General features: G+C 34.3%; 3 protein-coding genes across 3 annotated transcripts; all 3 read right to left on the bottom strand.

Annotated features, from left to right (window-relative positions):
• Nucleotides 1–1,187: 1,187 nt before the first annotated feature.
• LOC111716996 (uncharacterized) lies at nucleotides 1,188–3,002 on the bottom strand. Its single transcript, XM_023492510.1, has 2 exons — nucleotides 1,714–3,002; nucleotides 1,188–1,512 (listed from the first exon to the last, which is right to left on the bottom strand). The coding sequence occupies exons 1-2, from the start codon at nucleotides 1,942–1,944 to the stop codon at nucleotides 1,372–1,374; spliced, it is 372 nt and encodes a 123-aa protein (XP_023348278.1). The 5' UTR covers nucleotides 1,945–3,002; the 3' UTR covers nucleotides 1,188–1,371.
• Nucleotides 3,003–3,274: 272 nt separating this feature from the next.
• On the bottom strand, nucleotides 3,275–10,660 carry LOC111716994 (telomere-associated protein RIF1; the record flags this gene model as incomplete). The annotated part of the gene is given in 11 exon segments (XM_023492508.1): nucleotides 3,275–3,455; nucleotides 3,710–3,807; nucleotides 4,624–4,702; nucleotides 4,900–4,965; nucleotides 5,448–5,507; nucleotides 6,288–6,366; nucleotides 7,924–8,064; nucleotides 8,428–8,497; nucleotides 9,674–9,764; nucleotides 10,050–10,121; nucleotides 10,607–10,660. Coding segments are annotated over 11 exon segments (984 nt in total), but the record flags the coding sequence as incomplete, so codon positions are not given.
• A 2-nt stretch (nucleotides 10,661–10,662) lies between these two features.
• LOC111716995 (chromobox protein homolog 1) lies at nucleotides 10,663–16,069 on the bottom strand. The gene is made up of 7 exons (XM_023492509.1): nucleotides 15,961–16,069; nucleotides 14,492–14,567; nucleotides 13,772–13,839; nucleotides 13,001–13,091; nucleotides 12,496–12,572; nucleotides 11,452–11,514; nucleotides 10,663–10,837 (listed from the first exon to the last, which is right to left on the bottom strand). Exons 1-7 carry the CDS (start codon nucleotides 16,018–16,020, stop codon nucleotides 10,784–10,786), a joined length of 489 nt encoding a protein of 162 aa, XP_023348277.1. The 5' UTR covers nucleotides 16,021–16,069; the 3' UTR covers nucleotides 10,663–10,783.
• Between the last annotated feature and the right edge of the window lie 1,132 nt (nucleotides 16,070–17,201).

Here is a 17,201-nt window from a genome sequence, read left to right as displayed (position 1 = left end):
AGAAGGACTAAACTAACTTAAATTTCTCTCTACAGAACTCATGTACACCACAAGTACTCAATGACATAAGAACAGCAAATGTTCACAATCGACCTAGGTAATCTATATAATAGGAATATCTTTTAAACATCACTGTACATTTATATCTTTCAAGATAAAAAATGTCGTCTTATGCGCAATCTATCTTGATCTTTGGTTCTACAAACCATCTGATCAAACTGCAAAACAATTTTTCGATTTTATTGATTTGAAAATCTAAAATTCATACTTCCCTAAATTGGAAAGGTTTTTATAAACGTTTTAACGTTAAATTTTCACGTATTAAGATAATTTTTTGTTTGTAAAAATTCTTTTCCGTCAATAAAAGGTTCTTTCAATGAATATATTTTTCTAAGAAATGTCCTTCTTTTAAATGCTTTTAATATTCACATTATCTTACTAAGGAAAATTACTTTTTTAATAATCATATATTTTATATAAAACTTGACTGTAAAATTAAACATAAATATTTAACATAACCAGTAGCCTATGTCAAAATCAGTCAACTTTTGGTACAGATAAGAGTGGTCGCTCATGTGGTGCCCAAGGACAGGTTTGTTAAACAAAATATTTTTATTTTTTATTTTTGACGAGCTTAAGGGTACCTGCTCGGGGCTTTAAGTTTAAAAAACGGCCGTTTTTTTGCGATTTTTACAATTTTTTAAAGCCTGAGCAGGGACCTTAGACAACAAGCAATCTTCATTTTTTTTCTTCCTCTGTTATCTACATGATGTATACTAACATATAAAAAACCACTCTTCTTGATATCTAAACCCTATTATTAAAAATAAAATATTGAAAATGTAGATTTTCAAAAAAAACACGAAAATGGAAATTTTGAGGTTTGATCTTTTAGAAGACAACTCTTCAATAAATATAAAAAATTTCCTTCAGTGATTAAAAAACAGAGTCATCAGGGTTGAGTCCTAACTTCTACTCAATAGCATCTTCAGATATGCCCTTAAGAGCTGCAGCTTTATAGTCAGTCTTCTTTCGACCCTTACGGTTTCGTTTGTAGACATTGGAAAACAGAAATTTGTCCTGGCGTTTTTCTTCTGATCTTGCTGTGTCAATCAGCTCTTGCACAAGCTTTATAGCTCTTTCAGATGCATCATTTACTACTGCTAAATTCTTGATGAAAGCAGTAAACTCACAGTAGAAATCATGGGTATTCCAGAACTCAGGAGGAAGTTTCATCCACTGGATCTCAGCCCTGTTATGTTTAAGCATGTCAAAGATCATCCAGGACTGCCCTGCCTATCCAGAGGAAAATCCTCTGGACGAGGTATAGAAAATAGCTTCTTGGTCATTTCCCCTCTGTTAGGATAATCTTCAGCTGCCAAAGCAAAAACAACTACTGCTGGGTCCAGATACCAACTGTGTCGAAGTATGGATGTTATTGTTGTTGATGCAGATTGCAGAGTCTAGGTTAAACTCCTTAAATCTGCTCATCTGCCAGAGAGCTTTAATGTCCTGAAGTACATTCATTTGTGTGAAAAACTTAAAAGGTTAAACAAATCTATGGATTAAATGTTCTAAACTTCAAATGAGAAATGATTGTGAACTACAAAAAAATAAAATTAATGACGAGTGCAAGGTAGATAGTTTATAATTTTTAAAAACCTTCAAGAGGAAGCTGTTTCTTATAATTTAAATTCTAAGTTAAATTTTTACCTGAGCTGGAGCTATGTTAGATATTTCAGCTCTCAAGAACCATTCTGGATAAAACAGACTGATAAATGTAGCCATCTCTGTGACCTCTCTCTCCTCATCATTTGTTAAGCCAGGAACATGTTCAATTAGTAGAAACATCTTCAATAAGTATATGGCCTTAGCCAGAAACCGGGCATTGTGAAGGGCTCCAGGTATATGTAGCTTGAACCTAATATCCACTGACAAGACCATTACTACTAGTTCTGCAAGTTCTTTATAGTCCCTACGCTTCCATTTCCCCCCTGATCAACAATTTATGATAATTTGCTGTTAAATTGAATGTTAATTGTTAAGTGGATTAAAATAAATTTCTGAGATGATATAAGTAAATGTACCCGGTTCATCACATCGAAGTTGATAATATTTTTGGCAACTTGCAGAGCTTCTGATTTTGCCTCAGATAGAAAGGAGCCAGGGTGTATGACAAGTTTGTTAAGTTTAGTTTTTAGGCCAGTATCTATGTGGTTCCATTAGGGTTTCGACTTTTTAAACAATTGATTATCAGGAACAGTGGTCTTACTTCCAGGATAATTCTTCCAAAAATGAACTACATGATGTTCATTAACATGGTGCCTACACCCAAAATGAAGAATTGGGTTCTGAATCAGCCTAACAATTCTGGTACAGACACCAGAATGTTGTCCTGTATTTGATGCAGTTGTATCAAAACACATGAATTTAATCTTATCCATTAGATTATACTGCTCCAGAAGTGGTTTCATTAGCTCTACTTGGGCTTCACCAGTACCAGAATCATTGCCAGGGATTCCAAGGAGCTCTGTCTGATTATCAATTCTCACTGAAATTGCAATCCTGTCCTTTTTCAGGCGTTTTCCATCTGTTAGTTCTTGAACTAACTTTTCATCACAGTACAGACCAATAGGAAAGTTAGTGGAGTCAAGAAGAAAATACAAATTTTTCGTGTTTTTTTTTGAAAATCTACATTTTCAATATTTTATTTTTAATAATAGGGTTTAGATATCAAGAAGAGTGGTTTTTTATATGTTAGTATACATCATGTAGATAACAGAGGAAGAAAAAAAATGAAGATTGCTTGTTGTCTAAGGTCCCTGCTCAGGCTTTAAAAAATTGTAAAAATCGCAAAAAAACGGCCGTTTTTTAAACTTAAAGCCCCGAGCAGGTACCCTTAAGCTCGTCAAAAATAAAAAATAAAAATATTTTGTTTAACAAACCTGTCCTTGGGCACCACATGAGCGACCACTCTTATCTGTACCAAAAGTTGACTGATTTTGACATAGGCTAGTGTGCATGCAATTATAGATATTGAGTAAAATGATACTATAATTTGAGAAAAATTCTTGATTTAGGAGAAGTTAGTAATGTAGAGGTAAATTTCAAGTGAAAGAGGGCCACGTCCGATTCACATTAGTACCCTGAAAAGCTCTGTATCATCAAGGATTGTAAATGGATGAGATATTTGTTAAAGAAATCCTAATTGGATGTTCTCTTTAAGATTTATTTGAGAGTCCAATTAAGCCAAAAATGAGCCGATTAGAATCACCTGTTGAGGAGTTATAGCGACCTCGGGTAAGGGCTTTGATAGCAGTGGGCGTGGTAGAGTTTGAGGAAGAGGGCGGGCCCCAAACAGTTGAACAAGGGAGTCCACACATACACGCTCAAGGGAGGAGAACTTCTTGGCCGGAGACATTTGTTTAGTGGGCGTTCCGAACCCGTGCAGTTTACTGAGAAAGAAAAAAGCTTGATTTAGGGAAAAATCAAAAAATAATGAAAACATTTTACTCGCAATTGTTCCCCAATTAAATTAAGAGGTTTAATATATTCCCCTCCTAAGAGATATGACAAAGAAAATCGATTTCCTTCCCGAATTGAATATCTTGATATTGGTCAAAATATTTATGAGACTTGAGAACATTTTAAATCTTCATTTAACTGTAATCTTCCATTATATTCTTGTGAAAAATAATTCCTGCTGTACCTTGAAGGAGTGGATGCAGGGGAACCAGGAGTTCTAGGAGTCCCAGGATTCCTAGAGGAGGGTCCAGATTTAGGTCCAAAACAGAAAATAACAAACTCCTAATAATAAAAAAGATCATTAACAGTGGTTTTAACTTTGTATGTATCCTTATGCTTAATATGAGCAATATGAGTTATAGGAGTAATAGGAATAATATGAATAGTAGGAGTGATATGAATAGTAGGAGTGATATGAATAGTAGGAGTAATATGGGAAATAGGAGTAAAATAAAAGTAATAGAGTTATATGAGTAATATGAGTAATTGGAGTAATAGGAGTAATATAAGGGAAAGGAGTAATAGGAGTAATATGAGAAATAGGAGTACAAAAATAGTAATATGAGTACTGAGTAGTGAGTAATAGAAGTAATAAAAAAATATCAGTAGTATGAGTAATAGGAGGAATAGGAGAAATAGAAGGAATTTGAGTAAAATGAGTAATAGGATGAAAAGAAGGAATAGACGGAATAGAAGGAATAGGAGGAATATGAGAAAAGAAGTAGTAATTTCTTAGAAATAAGAGTAAAAGAAGGAATATGAGAATATGAGTAACGGGAATAATGAGAATAATGAGAGTAATGAGAGTAATGAAAATAATGAGAGTAATACGAGTAATATGAGCAATATGAGGAATGGAGAGTAATAGCAGTGATATTAGTCATAATGTCCAAGGCTGCTTCTAATCCCAATTACTGAAAGTGGGATTACTGGATGTACTGGGGCTGGTGGTATATTAGGACTGTACTGGATTTACTGGGGCTGGTGGTATAATAGGACTGTACTGGATGTACTGGGGCTGGTGGTAAATTAGGACTGTACTGGATGTACTGGGGCTAGTGGAATATAAGGACTAAAAGTTTTATTTGTTATTTCTACCTTGACCAAGTCTCCTGCATGATGTTTCAAGTTTCTTCCCAGTAGATGCATTAGCTCATACCAACACTCTAGTCGAACCCTTAACAAACATATTCATTACATAATCAATCAATCATCAATAAGGGATGAACCAATCAATCAATCAATCAATCATAAATCATAGAATCAACCAATTAGCTGATCAAAGAATTCGTCAGTAAATCTATTTATCGTTATCATTAGTCCTGTTTAGCTCAATAAATTTATCTAAATCCGAATTTATTACGAGTGTGTTACCTATAAGTAGACTCCTGCTGTTTAGGGTTATCGTACTTCAGAGCCATCACAAGCAATTTTATCCGTCTAAACATAGTATACAGTACAGTACAGTACAGTAGTGAGTAAAGTAAAATACAGTGAAGGGCACACTCAGGCACAGTGCGCTTAAGTAAAATACAGGGTTCAGTTAAAAGAGAGAGAACAGTTCCAAAAAAGTAGTTTATCACAATGTGCCACTTCCGTTCCAGAGATTTAAATTTTAAGAATAACATTTTTGTAGATATTGAAAAAAAAAATAAAAAGGCAAGGTTTCAATCCGATTTAATACTTATCCCCCAAAAAATTCATTTACCCCAATTCAGCGAATAAAGCCCATATTTTTTTTGGGGGGGGGGAATAAATTATTGAAATAAAATATAAAACCCTGGTACGTTAATTAATGACTATAATAAAGTACAGATAAGTGATGCAGTCTTATGGAGGTGCTAGCGCTAAGGTAGAGTACTGTAAATTTGTCTTTAAAACTGATCAAACTTTTCTTAAATCTTTATTTATTAAAAGCTTACTTTGAAGAGTTTAAAATTTCAGGAACTAAAGCAAAGTTTTCCATGAGTACAACCCAGGACCTAAAATATTTTGAAAATCATTAATTTTTTTATCTCAATACATCAATCAAACAATGGTTGGAAGACCAACACCACCAACGGTATTAGAATTAGAATTTTTGAAATTATGATTTATAATCTTAATCTCTATGCAATGAGATATTATCAATCTTGAAGAAAACAAGAAAGTAAAATTTAAACTGCGCCAACAATTTTAAATAAACTAGTGATATCACAAAAATCTTGTTTATCAAAATTGTATTCACTTGTTGAAAATTAAAAGCCTTTTTAGTTGAGAAATATTCTTTGATATTTTCAAGAAACAAGAACAGAATATAAAAAGCTGAGGGGATGAGGGGGAGGAGGAGCTGAGTGGGAAAGGGGAGCTGATGGGAGGAGGAAGGGGAGCTGATGGAATAAGGGGGAAGGGGAAACTGAACGAATGGGGGTGGAAAAAATGATGAGCTGTGGGAAAGAGAGAGAGAAGAGGAGCTGAGGGGGGGGGAAGGATGAGGAGCTGTAGGAATGAAGGGATGGGGACGGGGAGTTGAGGGAACTAGGGGGAAGGGGAACCTGGGGGAATGAGGGGGAAGAGGAACCTGAGCGAATGGGATGGAAGGAATGATGAGCTTAGGGAATAAGGGGGGATGGAAGAGGAGCTGAGGGGGGATGAGGAGATAAGAAAATGATGAGGGGAAGGGGAACTGAGGAAATATGGGGGGAAGAGAACGCAGAGCGGATAGGGTGGGGGGAATGATGAGCTGAAAAGATGAAGTATGAGTAGTGTGTTTGTCGACTAACCTTAAAGCTTTCTCGACCATCCTTGCATCAGTATGCTTAAATGCTGCTTGTACAACCCGCATACCAGCGTTGATTAAAGCTAAAAAATTATGATTAAATAAATTAAGTATATTTTAAACTAGGCAATTTCGACAAAGTTTTCCTTAATTTTAAGTGAAGAGTAATAAAACTAAGGAGAGGGAAGATTATGTTCACATACAACGTCAACCTATCTTCCTTATCTTAGTTCATCTCTCCTTGTACAGTCTCATCTTCTTTTCCTTGTACATAGTTAGAAATTCATATTTATTTACAATGTACTTAATCCTACGGATTTTTTTCTTAATTTCTAACTCTTGATATGGCCTACCAATTAATATCAACCTGTGAATGTGCATCTACCTATCTACCAGTTTACCTATCTACAAGTCTTTATTTCTTCATAGTTCAATTATATATATACTCGTTTAACCTATCCATTATGTTTGTCTATCTGTTTCTCTTTATTTGTCTTCCTATTACTTTGTAACCTGTCAACTTTTTTCAGGCAACCATCTTTTAGTCAACTATCTGTAAGTCAACTACCTATAAGTCAACTATCTGTTAGTAAACTATCATTAAGTCACCTATCTATATGTCAAACTAACAATCACTTAACTATGAATTATCTATCTTGTCTACATGTCTGCTGTTTTAGGAAGTTGACCTATCCATTTGTCAGCCTATTTATTTGTCTACCTGTAAACTGTTCAACCTCTGTCTCTAGTCTACCTGTAAACTGTTCAACCACTGTCTCTAGTCTACCTGTAAACTGTTCAACCTCTGTCTCTTAGTCTACCTGTAAACTGTTCAACCTCTGTCTCTAGTATACCTGTAAACTGTTCAACCACTGTCTTAAGTCTACATGTCTGTTCAACCACTGTCTCTAGTCTACCTGGAAACTGTTCAACGTCTGTCTCTAGTCTACCCGTAAACTGTTCAACCACTGTCTCTAGTCTACCTGTAAACTGTTCAACCTCTGTCTCTAGTATACCTGTAAACTGTTCAACCACTGTCTCTAGTCTACCTGTAAACTGTTCAACCTCTGTCTCTTAGTCTACCTGTAAACTGTTCAACCTCTGTCTCTAGTATACCTGTAAACTGTTCAACCACTGTCTTAAGTCTACATGTAAACTGTTCAACCACTGTCTCTAGTCTACCTGTAAACTGTTCAACCTCTGTCTCAAGTCTACCTGTAAACTACTGAAGGGCATCGTTTTGAGGTCCGTTTTTAAACATTTGAAGTTTTTGGACTTTTAAGAGGCTCCACAATAATCTGAGATTAAAGTCCTAACTCAAACTTGCTTGCTTGTCAAGTTTGCTTTTTTTCAATAAGGAAACTTTCTACTCTGACAAAAGATATTAACCAATTTTCGAGTTTTCATAACGAATGTTAAAATCGTTGTTTTTCGTTTTAAAAAAATCGTTTGGTTATTCGTTTTGATCCGAGAAAAAATAATGACAAAAAAGCAAACTTGTCTAACATACAATTTTGAAATGTATTAAATAACTCTCACTTTGTGGCGACTATGTGCACGTCAAAAAGCCTGAATGTCTGTGCACGGACCAGAATACAAACGATGCCCGTCAGTACGGCTATATCTATCCCTGGTCTTACTGGTTTTCCTGTGAAGATGAGTGCCCAGTAATCTGATGATTGTATCCCATGAATCTAGAAGATAAATATCTCGACTGGATTGCAGGAGTTCAGATAATCCTGGAAATATTATCTTCTCCACTTTCTCCAATCCATCCTCATCTAAATAAGTCGTATGAACTTTAAGTTCATTTAATCAGAGCGACAAAAAACAATAATAAACATTAACAACAAGTTTTGTGAATTTAAAATTCAATTAACAGTTCTCTTACATCACGAATGATAGCAGACATGTTGTGGGATTTTAAGAGTTTTATTTGCTGAATTTGGGAAAAACAAATGATTTGAAGTGGAATATCAATGAATTTTCGGGTAAAAAATATCAGAAAGAACGAAAAATGTTGCCCATTGTAAATTTATTTCCCCCTCCCCCCCTCCCTCGATCATCAAAAATCATTACATGGGGGGGGGGGGTAATTCTGAGAAATATACACCCCTAATGAACCCCTGTAAATATTCTCTAACCTATTATATCTTGAGGAGGACCATTAGGAAGATCATCGTAGCTGTAGCAAAAGTTCAACAATGATACAGCCTAAACAGAACTGAGATAAGGCTCAGAAAAGAACAGTACTTCAATCAAAAACGTGCAATATGCAGGAGGGGTTGGGACAAATCTTAAACATTATAAAAACTAAATATATAATATAGCAGATTTTTTTTTGCTAATCTCATTTGATAAATATGTAAGAAAGTTTTAAATTTCCTTTTTTTCAAGGCAATTTGAAAGATCCTTTTAAAATCCGCGAAAAAATATTTTACTCAATTGCGCGAAATTAAATACAGAAAATCCTCAAATTTAATAATGAACAAAATTTTATTTGACGATTTTTTTTTCTTTCAAAAATTCTTTCTAAGATATGAGCTTTTGAGACAAGTAAAAATGTCTAAATTAGAATAATAGGAAACAACGCATAAAAAGAGTGTAATAATAAAATTGCGGATTTTCTGAATTTAATAATGCCCCTTTTCTGTTAAAGATTTTAAGGCGTGATAATAATACTATATTTCCGCACTTTCGTTTTTCTACTCATCTAATTTAGAGTAAAATCTAGCTCGCGGGTTTAAATAAAGGGTCTATTAGAATGCCTAAAAAACATTCATAAATATTTGTCAAATATGAAAACCAAAAAAAATTGCTTTATTAAATGCAATATCGTGTACGTACTCTTTGCTTCAGCCTCCGACCCTATTTCTGATCTGGGGAATTCCCCTTCTTTTATCAGTTATTTAAAGGCATCTGCGGGCAGAAAATGGATTTTTGACGTAGAGCTTCTTTTTCTGACACCCTGTTATATATGAGGTCAGACGACAGGTTGTCCTTTTGTAATAGTAATATGCTATAAACATCTTTGACATCCAAGCTTGGGTAAAATTACATACGCCCATACGCAATATCCTCTCTACTGAACTTCTGACATACTAGTTTTCCGACCTACGATAGCTGTTTTATTTTGTATTATTTGAGGGTTAGGTTAGGACAACTTCTGGGCCGAGCGCTGCGGCTGGGAAAGGCAAGGGGGCCGAGGGCCGCGACTAGGACAGGCTTCGGGGCCGGGCGCTGCGGCCATTTATCCGACTTACAAATGTAAAACCACGTGCTAGTAGAGGTCGGAAGTGTAGTATAACGGATGTGGCGTAGGTCGAAAGATACCCTATCACAAGCTTGATGGGCTTGTTGAAATGAAACGTGAGGTAGTTGTTTTCCTACCTCTTTTCTAACATCAGGAGATGAATGAATGAGAAGGTTTAGCAGCTGAAGAATTGGAACCTTGTTCCCTTCATGAAGGGAGAACCCAACCCTTAATTATAAAACTAGTTATCACTATTATTTCAATCATATCTGTTAATTTATTTGATTTGTAAAAATGATTTTTCAGAAAATCTTAAAATTGGGGGAAAATGAAATTTTGGACATGCATATTGCATACTTTTTACTTGCATTAAATTTTTTAGCTATTCGCATACATTTTCATCATGTTAGAAGAAAAATTACTATTTAAAGGTACCTACGTTTAAAGGAAAATGGAATATATTTTTTAATTATTGGTTTCGGAATTAAGCGTTGATTTGAAGAAAAATCTTACTTTTCGGATCTTTTAGAAGAGCTTATCAAATTAATGAGTTGAGAGTATTCATTCTTAGACTCATCGCCATCCCTGATTAAAATAATAATAAAATAATATCAACCTAAAATAATAAAAATAATAATAAAAATAATAAAATGTCAAGTATGTTTCTAGTTACAACCACAAGGCTTCCAAAAGAACTGCACATACCACTACTAGTAAAAACAGGGGTGTAAATAATCACACCCTCTCCCCTTCTTTAAATAATAATTTCTTCCCCAGAAGAAAATTGGGTTTGCGATTGGGTTTTTAGATTGTTGCTACTGAACTCAGTGAAAATTCCAATAGTTCCTATTTTATGGGGATATTGTAAAATCTATTTAAGGTGATTTACAGCCTGTTTAAAACAATTATAAAGTTTATATGAAAAATATTACTTATCAATAATGCCACCTACCATCAATACCCATCTTAAAATGTTGATACAGTTCCCAACTATTGATTTGTGTGAGAAAAAAAACTCATTTCTTCAACATTATCTAAGCCCAAAACTTAATTAGCAACTCAAATCTTACTTGATCGCTAGGAGTATGCGACCAAAGTTAGGCGCCCCAGGAGGCATTTTTAACAATCTGAAATCATCCAAAAATTAAAATCAAGTACATTAGGTCAAATTTTCAAGCACAAAAAAGAAGTTCATAAAGGTAGCTTCGTATCGCTGTATGGTCAATGGTCCGGGCCGGATGAGACCTTTACTTGTCGTCCTCGTACCAGTTCAGTCGTTCCTCGTAAAATTTAATCACGATCTAAAAACATATCAATCAAACAAAATAACATTACTAATGCAATTATAATTTCAGAACTTCTGAGTTTAATCGTCAAAATCAAAATCTCAACACAGACTTTTGGCAGATTATTTACAGGTTTAATTCCGCGCATATGAAAATTTAACTAATCCTACTCGGAAATTGACAAAAGCCTAAAAATGTATACGGTCAAAAAAATGGAAAGAAATATCGGCAGAACAAATAATACTTTTATTTCAGAATGAATGTTAAAAAGAGCATATTTTCAAATTGCAAAAATAAATTCTTCTCCATAACTACAAGACAATAAAAACGAACACAAAAAAAAGAATTGGATTTCTGAAAATTTCTGAATATATTAGTACTAGCTTGCGAACCCAGCGTTGCCCAGGTAACTCAAAATTACTCACGACTTTTACCCGCACTTGGTTGGTTTTAACGGAAACTACATTTTTGCTTTTAAACTATTCCCGTGGTTCTTCCGAGTTCCCAAATAAAAATTTGAGACAAATCAGTCCAGGGGTACTTGAGTTTTGATCGGAAAAACAAACAAACAAGAGATTACTTTTATTCATATAGATTGAAGGTACACCCCCGTTGTAAATATAACCGACCTGGGGGATCTTGACGTTAGCTTCCTTGGCAGGAACTAGGTCGGCCTCTTCAGATCCTTTCCACTACAATTAGTACATTAAATACAATATCTTTCCACTACTATATAACATTAAATACANTAACATTAAATACAACATCTTTCCACTATAATCAAAACATTAAATACAAAATCTTTCCACTACAATCAAAACATTAATACAATAGCTTTCCACTGCAATCAAGACTTTAAATACAATATCTTTCCACTACAATCAAAACATTAAATACAATATCTTTCTACTACTATGAAACATTAAATACAATAGTTTTTTACAACAAACAAGACATCAAATACAATAGCTTTCCAATACAAACAAAACATTAAATACAATATCTTTCCACTACAAACAAAACAATAAATACAATAGCTTTCCACTACAATCAAGATATTAAATAAAATATCTTTCCACTACAAACAAAACATTAAATACAATATCTTTCAACTACAATCAATCTTTAAAATGCATTTATAACATTTAAACCTTTCTAGGCTCTTCGCCCCCCCACCACCCCCCTTTCTAAAAACAATTTTAACTTTTAGCTTTAAGCTGATGCTATTTAAGTCACGATTTTTTTCTCCGTTCTACAAAATCAAATGTCGCGAATTTTTATTTACATTCGTGCATTTCAAATTACAAATGTCGACAGTGTTTTTCGCTCCCTGTGCAACATCGTGAGAAATAATTGAAGAGTTTTGGGATTATGCAGGAAAATTAAAACCCATTCATCCCCGACAGAATAATTTTACTTTACCAAGGGTTGCCAAGACCGATTTTGCTTACAAACCATCCAGAGCGCAGCGAGGGATGTTTTGTTGGCATAATTGGTCGAGGGAACCCGCGGTTGAGTAAAATTTCTTCGTCATTTCAAATAAAAATGCGCGAATTTTTTCACAAAAACTTCCCACAGCGGCTTATTTTACTTGATTTTCCCAAGTAACTAGACGTCCCTCTTGTTGGAGGAAATCATGGGTCGGTAACGTTGGTCAAAAGGCGGTAAAATACCTTGATGAGGAAGTAAAGCTCTCCGGGATCATTGGTTGCTCCGATAATCTTCTCCGGAGACAAACCTCGTCCGAAACCTGAATACAGCAGGGATTAATTATTAGTGTTACTTTGCGCCCTTCCATTAATCTTTTACTTTTTGGTATTTCACTCATTAAAGGAACTTAAACGCAATTTTAAGTTATCCACCATAAAAAGATGGCAATGCTGGATACATAACGGACCCTTTAAAGGAAGATTTAAATTATCAAATTAAAGCTTTACTCGAGGTTTTCGCTTTAGTTTCTTCTGTAATTGGAAAAGGTTCTTGTTTAAATAACACCCATCAATATTGATTTATTGTGTTTTGTTTTGGATCAGTGCCAAATTACGAAAATCTGATTGAGATGCAGAGCCGTTCAATTTCCTTATTTAATTTTTAAACAGGCAAAATATCTAGCTGTTAATATGAGGATTTTGGATCCTTTCCTGTATTGTATAAATCCAAGATATGGATTTTTATTACCTTTCGGTCTTGCTTCGTCCTTCACCTTCGGGGTTTTGGCAGATTCCTGTGATTCAGAATCAGAGGATTTTCTCTTATCAACTTTCTTCTTCTAAAACAAAATCTGTTTTATTAAACTTTGTAAATTATAATAAATAGCATATAAAGGATATAACAAGTTAATATATAATGAAGATAAACCTATCCGACTGAAGCTGACCCCCGAAATGCTGGTTAAAGAGACTGTAAAGGAAAAATTAAAGGGGATATAGGCTGAAACCTGAGCATTTTAGGAGGTGATTGAGACCCTTCAGAGTTCTATCTGATGTTCTGCCTCGAGAAGTTGGTATACAACTGTGTCAAATTTATATACAAAATATTGTATAAAAATCGAATTCCGCAAATACGCAACCAATCTGAAATCGACCATATCCCAGAGGAGCCTCAAAAACTCGGGTTTTCTCCTATTATTTGAAGTTGAACTTAATAATTTCATTTCTATAGAAATTATTGATAATATAATTAATACGTCCGTGTCACGGGACCAGAACTCAATCCAATGGCAGTGCAGTATAATTGTAACGTGATACAGACGTGATACAGTGTATTTGCTGAATACAGGAACATCAGATAGAACTCTAATGGGTCTCGATGAACCTCTAAAAGGCCTAGGTTTCAGCCTATACCCCCTTTCATTTTCCTTTACAGTCCGTTGAACCATTTAAATGCAGGTGGACTCATTTAATACATATAAACCCCTTGAATACTGAAATTCCCCTGAAGCCCTTGTACCTGTTCACCACTGGACTGAGACCCGGAATCATTATTTTTAGATTCATATGCAGATATCAGCTCCGGACCTAAATAATATTTCAAATCACTGATAAAAGTTTCAGCGAATATAGTATAATTTATGAATATTAATTCATAAAATTCCATTTCTGATCCCAAATAGAATCGGGGTTGAAGGTACATTTAGGAGCATGAAAATACATTTTCTGTATTATTGTGAACTTTGACAAGTTTTTTGTGTACGTGAACTACACTTCAGATGTAAATACTAAATCTATATATAAATTTGGCTTGTCTGTCTGTTTGTTTGTCTATCTTTTTGTATCCAATAAACGTCAAAACGGCTGAACCGATCGGGCCCAAATTTTTTGTGGGACATCACGTGACCCCAGGGAAGGTTTATGAATGATTGATATTTTAAATATTTGTCTGCATCAAAATTCGATCTTCATTAAATTTTTGAAAATTTTGAAAATCCACGAAATTTGTTGTGAAAATCCGCGAATTATTTTTGTTTTGTTTTACGATGTACACAAAGAGAACATGTTCACAATTAATTTAGAAGTTGGGCGCGAAGCGCCCTCTAAGGCTAGTTATTTATATTTCAGAATTCAGCAAATTCAACCCTAAACGTACCTGACGTTTGGGGGGAGTAAAATGTTCGTCAAAAATGAGAGGTTAATAATTTATCAAGCAAATATTGACCCCTGTACTACTTACAGTCTAGGTTAGCAACTGGTTCCCAGGTGTTATCATCAGGGTTCTCCCATCCCTTCCACTTCACCAGATATTCAACCTTAATCAAATAATATGAAATGAAATTAAAAGGAATGTAAGCGCAAAGATGACAATGGCAGATGTACAACAGTATCCTTGAAAGATTTGTCTGCTGAAATATAAGTTTTTGTTATTCAAAATGTTTAAGTTCAATCTTGGATTTCCTTAAAAGTGACTTGCAAAATACGAAAATCTCGCTTCTCGCTTGTAAGAAACAACGGTGATATTTTATGAATTAAAAACTTTAAGTTTAAGAAGAACGACGTTATACATGTTATAATACAACATCTATGATCAGAATACTCATAATCATGGGTACCATTGTAAATTGGGCATTGCTACCTTTATATGGAGGGTCACTTGGAATTACGCCTACAATTCCTTAAAAACTTTTTCAATATTTACATATTTATAACATCAATTACACTCAAGATTAAGTGGGCCTGGGGGAACCACACTGCTTCATATACATTAGCAGACGACTTACTTCACAAATTGTTATTTGCTTTCCATGAGTTAGTTGTAATTTTTGTTAAGTAAGTATGTTAGCTTAATCATCAGGTTATTTCCTAGAGAACTATTTTTAGATGGGCCGGGCGCTTCGGCCACAACACCAACTTTTCCCATGTGTATCTTTAAAAACTATCTGAAAATCGATAAAAAAGATGTACAAATTTGATAGGAGGAAAGAGGGGGGGGGGCCAAAAATCGTATACTAGGAAATTACCTATACTTTGAAAATTTATATTGATGGGGTCCGTCCTGGAGAGCGATTTTTGGACCCCCCTCCTCCTATCAATTTTGTACATGACTTTATCTTTCAACAATTTTCAATTAAATAAATATTTATTTAGGGTTCGGTTAGGCCACTTTCTTGGCCGAGCGCTCTAGAAAATCGTTCTCTAGGAAATTACACAAAAATAGTTCTCGAGGAAATTACCTATTAATGCTTTTTCAAACTAATCTAATCTCATCTTTATTGAGAACCAAAAATAATTCATCACACACAAAAAATATAAAGTCGGACTTAAAGTGCTTGAATAATTGGGAAATTCCTTGAGAGCGATTTTTGGACCCCCCCCCCCCCTCCTATCCATTTTGTACATGGATCTTAAAGAAAGTGTCTCAACTTAACCTAACCCGTGACCGCAGCGCTCGGCCCAGAAAGTGTCTTCGCCTAACCTAACCCTATATAATGCTAAATAAACACTTATTTGGTCATGTACAAAATTGATAGGAGGGTGGGGGGAGGGGGGCTGGGGTCCAAAAATCGTTCAATAGGACAGACCCGAATAATTTTAAATTGTTGCCTAATCAAGTCAAAAATAAAATTAACTCGGTATCTTACTAAATATTCTCTGAGTATTGCCCTTACAAGCCAATCATCGAGTTATTTGACAAACAAACCTTACCTTCCCTTTCCTTACTCTCTTATCTACTATAACCTCGACCTCATATTCTTCTTCAGACATTTTTCTCAAATCAAATTCTGAAAGATTTTAGAATTATACCATTTTGATGCTTTATAATTTCGTCACGGGTGGTGTGTAATAAAAAAATAAGTATTCCCGTACCCCAAAACAAGATGTTGCAATAAAGGTGGACGTTTCAGGAGAACAAATCACACGGACTGCGCGTCAACAAGTGCTCATGTTGCACTACAAATGCGTACGCGCCATATATTTGGCGGGTTTGATGGAGTGTAGAACCGGTTTCCAAACAAAGTTCTGGTCTGCGCACAGACCGCGTTCATTTAATCTTTTTTATATTTTGTTTTTGGGAGATTAAAAAGATTATTCGTTCTCTCAAAAGTTTTAAAATAAAGATTTAATGATAAAAATATTAGAAATTAAATGGTTTTAAATTGAAAATTAGTGGTCTGCAGAGATGCCGTTCCAATTCTATATACTTCATATTGGTCGACGACTTAGACCGGGTCATAGAACAAGCATTTGAACAAAAAGCAATCTCTGAAAAGAAAGTCGTCTTTTAAAATACCGGGCTCAATCTTAAAAAAAAAAAATATAGGAAATAATTTCTTTAGGTATTCAATTAATAATACTTTTATTTTTATTTCATTATAAAAAATATTGTTTTGTTGTATAAATTATGACAAATTTGTCTAATGAAAAGCTTAACCAATTCGTATAAATTTTTTTAATTTCTGCAGATGAGTAAGATTTCCAATATTTTTGAATTAGTCTATATCCTCCTCCCCCCTCAATTCCCCAAACACCAAAAAAAGAAAAAAGTTTGTTGAAAAATCACTTTAAGTTAATTATTTATTTGTTTATTGAAACAATTTACATTTTACTTTAGTAATTACTTATATCAATTATCTTTCAATTTTGTAAACAAAATTAACTATTCTTCCCAGCAAACTAAACAACGTTATCAGAACGTTACATATCCTTCTTGTAAGGGCTCATTAAAGTTGATTAACCTAGCTGTTTTACTTTCTGGAACATAAAAACGTACCCACTTTACGTTATGTAAGGTAAGGATGTTACGTTATGTACTGTTACATTATGTAATGTTACATTTAAAGTTATTTGACGCTCATGAACCAAACTTTTAAGTTAATTAATCCCAAATATGGGCTCAGTTTCCATGGAAATTATGTTGAGTATTGTCAAATAAAGTAACAATGAAC

The sequence above is a fragment of the Eurytemora carolleeae genome, unplaced genomic scaffold, assembly GCF_000591075.1.
Source record: "Eurytemora carolleeae unplaced genomic scaffold, Eaff_2.0 scaffold2308, whole genome shotgun sequence".
NCBI lineage: Eukaryota > Metazoa > Arthropoda > Copepoda > Calanoida > Temoridae > Eurytemora > Eurytemora carolleeae.
Note: the sequence above shows the minus strand (reverse complement) of the source record. Positions and strands in the feature narration are given on the sequence as shown.